The 10,785-nt window shown below is 48.1% G+C and overlaps 1 protein-coding gene across 1 annotated transcript in view; it reads right to left on the bottom strand.

Annotated features, from left to right (window-relative positions):
* CACNA1A (calcium voltage-gated channel subunit alpha1 A) overlaps positions 1 to 10,785 on the bottom strand; it is a 335,330-nt gene that overhangs the window by 213,238 nt on the left and 111,307 nt on the right. The window contains exon 4 of the mRNA XM_027776775.1: positions 4,004 to 4,095. Within this exon, the coding sequence (XP_027632576.1) occupies positions 4,004 to 4,095 (92 nt within the window). The remainder of the gene's footprint in view (positions 1 to 4,003; positions 4,096 to 10,785) is intronic.

Here is a 10,785-nt window from a genome sequence, read left to right on the forward strand (position 1 = left end):
GATGACTTTTTTTTTTTTTTTTAAGAATTAAGAAAAATGAGGGGGACTGGAAGGTGACGTGGTGGTTAAGGGTACTTGACTCCCACATGGCTGATCACAGTTCGAGTCCCAGACTTGGTGGCTTGCTTTCTCACTTTCTCTCTTTCTCTCTCACTCGGTCCCTGTCTGGTTAAATTAAAATAAATAAAGTTAAATAAAATAATTCTTTATTGAAAAAACTAGGGACCAGCAGATGGCATAATGGTTACGTTGCTGGACTCCCACATAGTCGACTGTGGTTCGAGTCCCTGACCCAGTGGTTTAAAACTTATACTGGGCATGTGTGTGCATATGACCAAGATCCCGAGAAGAGAATGGAGGAGAAGGGATTGCGGCGTGGCCATCCCCCCTGGGGGGTGATTTCTCACTTACTGTTTCTCTGTCTCTCTCTGTCTCTTCAGAAAGCGCATGTGCCCTATAGCAAAAATCTCACTTTAAAAAAATTTTTTTAAATGTAAAAAGAATTAGTTAATATATATTTTTTTCATTTGACTGAAGAGAGGGCACGAGAGAGAGACAGAGAATGAGAAAGCAAGCCATCAGGTCTGGAACTCAAACCATGGTCCGCCATGTTAGAGTCCAGCACTTTAGCCACCGCGCCCCCTGCTGGCCCCCATGATGTATTTTTCTATGTCTTTCTATGCAAAAATATGTCATGACTTTCCTGACCACCCAACAGAAGACCTTCCCGAGGCTCTGGCTCAACACCCCCAGAAACTGGAGACCATAGTACAAGGAGAAGCTGTTGGCTTGATCCAAGAGACTCTGCATTCCAAAGGGTCCAAATGGAGGGTCAATTGGAGGCAGCATGGCAGAGTGGTTAGGGCTGTGGACACTGGGTACTATCATATGCTCTGCCCAGATTCCCCTTGGTCTGCTGGAGCACCCCACTCTTTAGATGCTGGGGGTGTGGGCTGCTAATGGTTTTCAGCTGCTTCCTGTCTTCATCAAATTGTCTTTTTTTTTTGGAGAGGTTTTTTTCGCTATAGGGCGCGTGTGCTCGCCAGACAGAGAGAGACAGAGAGACAGAAAGCGAGAAATCACCCCCCAGGAGGGATGGTCACGCCGCAATCCCTTCTCCTCCATTCTTCTCTCGGGATCTTGGGCACACACGCACACGTGCCCGGCGTGAGTTTTTTAAGCCACTGGGTTCGGGACGCGAACCATGGTCAACTATGTGGGAGTCCAGTGACATAGCCATTATGCTAACTGCTGGTTCCCGTATTGTCTTTGATAATCGAGAGCTGCTGTACTTGGGAGTGACTGCGTCCCCACCTTCCACCTCCCACCCCCACCAACCGACCACAGACAGATGGAAGGCCAGCCTCCTCGCCTTCCACAGGAGGACAACTCTGGAATGTTTTGACGTCAGGGTTTTCTACAAAAGGAAGCTGAGGTTAAACTCCAGTGGTGGCTGCATCTTTGCTCAACGCCTTTCCCTGACCCCTTCTGGGGCTCTTCCTCTCTCTCCCAGAAGCTCTCCTTCAATAAGGCAGGTGCATCTGAATTTCCGCCAATTTCAGCTACTGGGGAACCTGACCTGGTCAACCACTTACTAGCAACGTGACCTCGAGCAAGTTAAGGTGTCAGTCTGAACCTTGGCTTCTCCGTCTACAAATGGGTATAGGAAGAGTACCTGTCGGGACCAGCAGTTGGTGTAATGGCTATGTCGCTGGACTCCCATGTAGTTGACCGTGGTTCAAGCCCTGGACCCAGTGGCTTAAACTCACACCGGGCGCGTATGTGTGCGTGCCCAAGATCCCGAGAGGAGAATGGAGGAGAAGGGATTGCGGTGTGGCCATCCTCCCTGGGGGGTGATTTCTCGCTTTCTGTCTCTCTGTCTTTCTGGTGAGTGCACGTGCCCTATAGCAAAAACCTCTCCAAAAAGAAAGAAGAAAGAAAGAAAGAAAGAAAGAAAGAAAGAAAGAAAGAAAGAAAGAAAGAAAGAAAGAGAGAGAGAGAGTACCTGTCTCAGAACTGGCAGGTGGCATGGTGGTTAAGGTGCTTGACTCCCACATGGTTGGCCATGGTTCAAGTCCTGAATCTAGTGGCTTGCTTTCTGACTTTCCTTTTCTCTGTCTCCCTCTGATTAAATAATAATAATAATAATAAATAAAGTTAAATAAATCACTAAGAAAAGAGTACCCATCTCACAGTCTTGCCTCGTGAGAGCCCTCCTACCTAGCGACACCCTTGGTGTGTCAAATGTGGTCATGGAATAGAGACGCTTGTTAGTTAGCTGGGGAAGGCTCTTAATGGGATGCGAAGGGACCTCAACGAGTTCATGGAAAAACAGAATTCAAGTGCAAGTTTATTTTGCTGCAAAAACATTTGACATTCAGGCATTTATTTTTATTATTATTATTTTGAGAGGTTTTTCCTCTCAAGTGCATGAGCCCACCAGAGAGATACGGAGAGAGAAAAAGTAAGAAATCATCCCCAGAGGGATAACCAAGCCAAAATCTCTTTTCCATTCTCCCCTTGGGATTTTTTTTTTTAAGAATTATGTATTTAACTCCATTTGTTAATACTATTATTATTGCTTAATTTGATCAGATGGAGACACAGAGAGAGAGAGAAAGAGAAAGTGAGAAAGCAAGCTACCAGGTCCGGGACTCAAACCATGGTTGGCCATGTGGGAGTCCAACAACTCCAACCACCATGCTATCTGCCAGCCCCTCCTCTCTTGGGATTTTGGTCATGCATGTACATGTGCCCAATGTGATTTCCAGATGCCAGGACAGGGACTCGAACCCTGGCTGGCCATGTCAGAGTCTAGCACCTTAACCACTATGCTACTTGCTGGGTCCATACATAGTTTTTTATACTATGCATTTCTCACAAACATTTTTTTTCTTTTGGGAGAGGTTTTTTTGCTATAGGGCACGTGAGCTCGCCAGACAGACAGAGACAGAGAGACAGAAAGCGAGAAATCACCTCCCAGGGGGAATGGCCATGCTGCAATCCCTTCTCCTCCATTCTCCTCTCGGGATATTGGGCACGCATGCACACGCGCCCGGCGTGAGTTTTAACCCACCAGATCCGGGACGCAAACCGCTGTCAACTACGTGGGAGTCCAGCGACATAGCCATTACACTAACTGCTGGTTCCCTCTCACAAACATTTTTGAAGACCCTGTGTGTAATGCAGGGATCTGATGGGATGTTACAGAGGCCTGGATAGAAATGCCTTCTCTTGGGACCAGCAGATAGCATAATGGCTACGTCACTGGACTCCCACGTAGTCGACCACGGTTCGAATCCTTGACCAAGTAGCTTAAACTCATGCCGGGCGCGTGTGCGTGCGTGCCCAAGATCCCGAGAGGAGAATGGAGGAGAAGGGATTGCGGTGTGGCCATCCCCCATGAGGGGTGATTTCTCGCTCTCTGTCTCTCCATCTCTCTGGTGAGTGCACGTGCCCTATAGCAAACAATCTCTCAATCTAAAATTAAAAAAAGAAAAACTGAGATTCAGTCCTATGAGGACTTTCTAGGCTTGTGAGTACAGAGTGAGAGAAGTGTATTCAGGTGGTTTCTGATACACGGCAGGTGCTCAGCAAACAGGGGGAGGTTGCTGGTTTGCTTAGGGAGCTAACCAGGACCCAAAGCCAGTTTCTCAGAGGTCACCTAGGTATTCCCCTAAAAAGGGAATTGTCCTGGGGCCAGAAGGTGGCGTCGTGGTGAAGGTGCTGGACTCCTGTATGACTGACCATGGTTCAAGTCCTGGACCGGGTGGCTTGCTTTCTCAATCTCTCTCTTTCTCTGTCTCTCTCTGGTGAGCACACATAACTATAGCAAATTAAAATAATAATAATAATGAATAAACTAATTAAATAAGCTTTTTGTTTTTTAAGAGGGGACTGTCCTGTCACAAGGTGGGTGCCTCCTACTAGGAGGAAAAAACAAGGGCTCCTGGGATCCGCCCACCCCATGCAAACCCCTCGCCAGGGTCGGAAACTCACGCACTTGGGATTCCAGACACCAGCTTGAGGGGTCGCAGGACTCGAACTGCCCTCAGTGTCCGTAGGTCAAACTCCGTCCCAACTGTCGCCAAGATGCTGGAAGAAAGAAGCCAGAATAGAAAACAGACAGTGGGTGTCAGGGTCAGACAGATGGACAGGGGTCGCTGGGCTTCCATGTGGTCCTTTATGAGTCCGGTGACCCTGGGGAGGTGAGAGAGTACATCGATCGCGTCACCTGGAAAATGGCGGTACCAGTTCCTGCCTCGTGGGATTAAAGGTGATTTTCAGAGAGCCTGGCCAGGTGTATGACTGAGGCTCTGGAAGTGTTTCTTTTTCTTTTTTTGTTGGAGAGGATTTTGCTATAGGGCGCGTGCACTTGCCAGAAAGACAGAGACAGAGAGACAGAGAGACAGAAAGCGAGAAATCACCCGCCAGGGAGGATGACCACGCCGCAATCCCTTCTCCTCCATTCTCCTCTCGGGATCTTGGGCATGCACACACACACACGCCCGGCCTGAGTTGAAGCCACCAGGTCCAGGACTCGAACCGCAGTCGACTACATGGGAGTCCATGATGCCAACTGCTGGTCCCACCCTGTAGCAAATTTTTAAGAAAGCAAAGAAGTCAAGCAAGCTGGAGGGTGGAGGCTGAAACCTGGAGGCGGAGGACATAGGTCTTGTCCTGCGGACAGTGGGAGTCATGTAAGGTTTTAGAGCAGGGGAGGGATGTGATGAAGGTTGGCGTCAGGAAGACAAGCCTGACAGCTGAGAGGCCAGATTGGCGGTGATGAAGCAGACGTTAGGAGGGAGCTCAAGAGCAGGCCGGCGTAATGAGGACTGCAACTAGGACAAAGGCAGTGGGTGTAGGCCCTGGTTTATATATAGCTCCCATCAATCGCGGGTACGCGGAAGCTTGCCTGGCCTCGTCAAATCCTACCTGCACCCCGGCAGCTGGCAGTTCGAGTTCCATTTTACAGAGGAGGAAACGAAAGCCCCGAGAAGGTAATAAAACATGGAGGGTGGGGCCAGCAGGCTGATGACGGTTCAAGTCCCGAACCTGGGACTTGAAAAATCACACAGGTATGTGTGTATGCATGCCCAGAGTCTCAGAGGGAGGATGGGGGAGACGGGATGGCGGTGTGGCTATCTCCCTTGGGGTGGGTATTTCTCACTTTCCTACTTATTCTTTCTCTCTCTCTGTCTCTCTCTGGTGAGCGCATACACTCGATGGCAAAAACCTTGAAAAATATGAAAAGAAAAACCAATAAAAGAAAACATGGAGGGTTATTCCGCCAAGTAAAAACACAGGACCCCAGAACCTCAGTTCTTCACTGTGCTGTGTCCTACCACCTCAGGCAACACACGGACGGGGTGAGGGAGCCAATGGTGGGGAAGAAAGAGAAAAGAAAGAGTTTAGAACATTCCTGGTTCTGGGACCAGCAGTTACCGTAATGGCTATGTTGCTAGACTCCCATGCAGTTGGCTGGAGTCCAGGGCCCAAACCTAGTGGCTTAAACTCACGCCAGGTGCATGTGCGTGCATGCCCAAGATCCCAAGAGGAGAATGGAGGAGAAGGGATTGCGGCGTAGCCATCCTCCCCGGGGGGTGATGTCTCACTTTCTGTCTCTCTCTCCATCTTCCTGGTGAGTGCATGTGCCCTATAGCAAAAACCTCTCAAAAAAAAACAAAAACAAAAACAAACAAACAAACAAAAAACATTCCTGGTTCTGAATGAACTGTGGAGAGATAGTCATTCATTTATTCGACGAAGATTTAGGGAGCACCTACTGTGTGCCAGGTATGCAGGAAGACATGCTGAGGATGCTGACACGAACAAAGTGACTATGGAAAATCCATGGAGAACAATATGGCAGCCTGGAGGGCTTCCCATGGAAGCGCTGAGCATGGCATGGGAGAGGGAGTTGAGAGTGACACTCGGGTTTTGATCTGGACTACCCTAACGATGGTTGTATCAACAAAGATGCAGAAGGCGGAGGAAGCAGTAGATATGAAAGAAGGCCAAGAGCTGGATCGTGGACAAGCCAAGTTCGAGATGCCAGTTTTCTGTCACTCCCTACTTCAAACTTGCCCATGGCGGGCCAGCAGGTGGCATGGAGGTTAAGGTTCTGGATGCCCACATAGTGAGGCCCAGACCTGGTGGCTTGAAATTCACACTGGGCGTGTGTCCCTGTGTGCCCAAAATCCTGAAAAGAGAATGGGGGAGAAGGGATTGTGGTGTGGCCAACCCCACTGAGGTGATTTCTCGCTTTCTGTCTCTCTGTCTCTCCAGTGAGCGCATGGGCCCTATAGCAAAACTCTCTATAATGAATGAATAAAAAAATCAAAAAATAAAACTTTCCAATGGCTTCCATTGGGTGTAGAATAACATCAAACTTCATGTGACCACAAGCTCGTGTGTGATTTGATCCCTGGGGATAGCTCTGGTCTCCTCACTCTGACCACTCTGGTGCTCTCTGTTCTGTGAATGGGAAAAGCACCTTCCCACCCCAAGACTGTAGTAACAGTGGCCACCTCCTCCATGTGACTTTCTCCCATCCCCTCAACTTTCTCAAATCCTTCAGGCTCAGACTCAGATTTTTCCTTCTCAGAGAGAACATCCCTGGAGCCTCCTAGCTAAAGAGACTCTGCCCCTTCTCTCTGGAATTATATCGGGTATTATGTTGTATTTATTTATTTATTTGTTTGTTTGTTTATTTTGGAGAGGTTTTTGCTATAGGGCGCATGCACTCGCCAGACAGACAGAGAGAGATAGAGAGATAGAAAGCAAGAAATCACCCCCCAGGAGGGATGGCCATGCCACAATCCCTTCTCCTCCAATCTCCTCTCAGGATCTTGGGCACACAAGCACACGCGCCTGGCGTGAGTTTTAAACCACCGGGTCCGGGACTCGAACTGCAGTTGACTACATGAGAGTCCAGTGACATAGCCATTACGCCAACTGCTGGTTCCCCCATGCTGTATTTATTTTACACATCCTCTTTAGAATGTCAGCTCCATGAGGACAGAGACTTTTTATTTGTAACATCTGTAGTACCTTTCATAACCTAAAGGTACTCAAAAAGTATATGGTGATGAGGCCAGCAGGTAGTGTAGTGGTTATGTTGCTGGATTCCCACATGGCCAACTGTGGTTCGAGTCCTGGATACGGTGGCTTAAGACTTCCACTGGAGGGAGCAGGAGATAGCGTCATTGTTACATCACTGGACTCCCACGTAGTTGCCCACGGTTTGAGTCTTAGACCCAGTGGCTTAGAACTCACGCTGGGCACATGTGTGTACATGCCCAGAATCCTGAGAGGTGACTGGAGGAGGAGGGATTGTGGTGTGGCCATCCTCCATGGGAGGGTGATGTCTCACTTCCCTCTCACTTTCTCTCTCTCTCTAGCCTATGCCCTATGGCAAAAACCGTAAAAAAAAAAAACATCTGGTGGTGAATGAGTAAGACATGGCAGAGGACGAGGTTAAGGTAGACCAGATATCCCAGGGTAGATGCGAAAAGTGGTAAAAGCCAAGGGTCTCCAATAGAGACAAACAACACTTCAAGAGAAATAAAGGAAGGGGATTCTTGAAAAACAGAGAGGATACACAGAACTGGGAGAAGATCTGGCAGAGACTGGCATCCCTGGGGGCCAAGTTCAAAAGTGTTTTGAGGGACCAGCAGTTGGCGTAATGGCTATGTCACTGGACTCACATATAGTTGACCACGATTTGAGTCCCGAACCCGGTGGCTTAAACTCATGCCGGGCGCGTGTGCGTGCGTGCCCAGGATCCCAAGAGGAGAATGGAGGAGAAGGGATTGTGGCGTGGCCATCCCCCCTGGGGGGTGATTTCTCGCTTTCTGTCTCTCTGTCTCTCTCTGTCTGTCTGGCGAGCGCACGCGCCCTATAGCAAAAACCTCTCCAAAAAAAAAAAAAAAGAAAAGTGTTTTGAGAAAAGTGAGGTCCTGGGTATCCGAGGTGGCACATAGAAGAGTAAAATGAGGGACCAGCAGGTGGTGCAAAGGTTACATTGCTGGACTCCCACACAACTGACCATGGTTCAAGTCCTGGACCTGGAGGCTTGAAATTTACACTGGGCGTGTGCGTGCATGCCCAAAATCCTGAGAGGAGAATGGAGGAGAAGGGATTGCGGCGTGGTCATCCCCCATGAGGGGTGTTTCTCACTTTCTGTCTCTCTGTCTCTCTGGAGAGTGCATGCACCCCATAGCAAAAATCTTTCCCTGAAAAATAAAGAAGGAGAAAGATGCAAAGGAAGGATATCTATTCCACACGGCGTCCTGTATCTTGTCATGATTGTCAAGAGCGAATACGAGGAGAGGAACGAGAAATGTGAGCCTGGCTATGAAAACGGAGGCTTTGCAGGGTGAGAGGAAACAGAATATGTTTATAGGTCAAGGGACAGAAGCTGACACGTCCCTTGACCTTCAGATCGCACTAGCCAGTGCAGTAACCACTCGTCACACACGGCTATTTAAATACTGTATACATTTACATACATTTCAACGAAATGGAAAATTCGCTTATCCCAGTCCCATTTTAAGTACCCCACGGCCACATGTGGGCAGTACATGCATAGAACATTTCTGTAGAAAATTCCACTGGACAGAGTTGTTCCAGCATGTCCAACCCAGAAAGGCAGAAATAATTTTATTTTTTAAAAGAGAGATTTTTGCTATAGGATGCGTGTGCTCACCAGAGACACACAGAGAGACAGAGAGAAATCAACCCCCAGGGGGGATGGCCATGCCATAATCCCTTCTCCTCCATTCTCCTTTGGGGATTCTGGGCATGCATACACACAAGTACGGTGTGAGTTTCAAGTCACCGTGTCCAGGTATTGAACTACAGTTGGCCACATGGGAGTCCAGTACCTTAACTACTACACCACTTGCTGGTTTCAAAGAGCAGGAATTTTAATTTGTTTTGTTTATGGGATCCTCAGCACTTAATGCTCTACTTGACATACATTAGTTACTCAATAAAATTTTTTGTGTGTGTGGGGAGAGGTTTTTGTTCTAGGGCTCATGCACACGCAAGAAAGAGAGAGATGGAGAGACAGAAAGCGAGAAATCACCCCCTCAGGGGGGATGGCCATGCCACAATCCCTTCTCCTCCATTCTCCTCTTGGGATCTTGGGCACGCACACAGGCACACACACCCAGCGTGAGTTTAAGCCACCAGGTTGGGGACTCGAACCGCGGTCGACTACATGGGAGTTCAGCGACATAAACCATTACGCTAACTGCTGGTCCCAATAAATATTTCTTAAATGAATGACAAATAAGTGAAAATGTAGAAGATAACTAAGGGAATATATTCTAAAAGAGTTGGATGGCTCAGTAGTTTAAAGGATTTGAGGGACAAGCAGATGGCATCGTGGTTACGTTGCTGGACTCCCACATGGCTTTTAAAAAAAGGATCTGGTGGTGAATGAGTAAGACGTGGCAGAGGACAGGGTTAAGGTAGACCAGATATCCCGGGGTAGATGGGTAAAGTGGAAAAAGCCAAGGGTCTCCAATGGAATGCTGGAGAAGAGTAACATTCCATGAGAAATACAGGAAGGAGATGGATGAAAAAGAGAGAGAATACACAGAACTGGGAGAAGACCTGACAGAGACCGGCATCTCCGGGGGTCAAGTTCCAAAGTGTTGGGACAGCAGTTCTAGTCCCAGATCTGGAGGCTTGAAACTCATACCAGGTGTGTGTGTGTGCGCGCGCATGTGCCCAAAATCCTAAGAGGGGACTGGAAGAGAAGGGACTGTAGTGTGGCTATCCCCCCTGGGGGGGGGTGATAAAGAAACTAACATTCCAGGTCAGCATGCGATGTGGTGGTGGTTGAGATGCTGGACTCCCACATGGCCGACTGTGGTTCGAGTCCTATATCTGGTGGCTTGCTTTCTCACTTTTCTTCTCTGTCTCTCTCTGATCAAATTAAAAAATAATAATAATCGGGAACTGGCGGGTGGCATGGTGGTTAAGAGCGCTGATTCCCCCATGACTGACTGCAGTTCAAGTCCCGGATCTGGCAGCTTGCTTTCTCACTTTCTCTTTCTTTCTCTCTCCGGTCAAATTAAAGAAAATCATGATAGTGAATAAAATTAAATAGATAATTCTTTCAAAAAATAATAATAATGAATAAAATGAAATAATTATTTTAAAAAATAAGAGAAACTAACATTCTAAGAGTCTATTCTCTTTATCCGGTTGCATGCTTGGTTTACATACTGAGAGCCATTGTATGCCAGATATATTTTCTGTCCTCCCATGGATGGATAGGGGAATGGAGACCCAGACGGGGTAAGTTACTTGCCCATAGCCACACAGCTAATGTGTGGTTCCTGGATCCTAAGTCTGGCTTTGCCTTTTCCCCCAGACTGCTTCTCATTAACGCTGCCACTCCGCTCACCTTCTCCTGGGACCTCAGCCAAGCTCATGTCTACACCAGCTTGAGCACGGGAAAGAGCTCAAGTGTTCTCTGCTGGTTAGAAGACAAGCTGTCAATAAATATTTACAGAGGAGCAAGGACCTTCTACAACGTATGCAAAGACCCCGGGGCTGGAGAGCCCTCGTGGGGAACGGTGAGGTTACCAGCTGAGAAGGCGAGGCCGAGGGATAGGACAGTGAGAAGGAGATGTTAGCATGATGGCTTCCTACCCTCAGGTTGGATGAAGTACCTGCCCCTTAAAGACTCTGGCCAAATATTCCTGAGATGGTTTCTTTCTTTCTTCCTTCCTTCCTTCCTTCCTTCCTTCCTTCCTTTCTTTTTTT

The sequence above is a fragment of the Tupaia chinensis genome, unplaced genomic scaffold (assembly GCF_000334495.1).
Source record: "Tupaia chinensis unplaced genomic scaffold, TupChi_1.0 Scaffold138060_1, whole genome shotgun sequence".
In the NCBI taxonomy this organism is placed as follows: domain Eukaryota; kingdom Metazoa; phylum Chordata; class Mammalia; order Scandentia; family Tupaiidae; genus Tupaia; species Tupaia belangeri.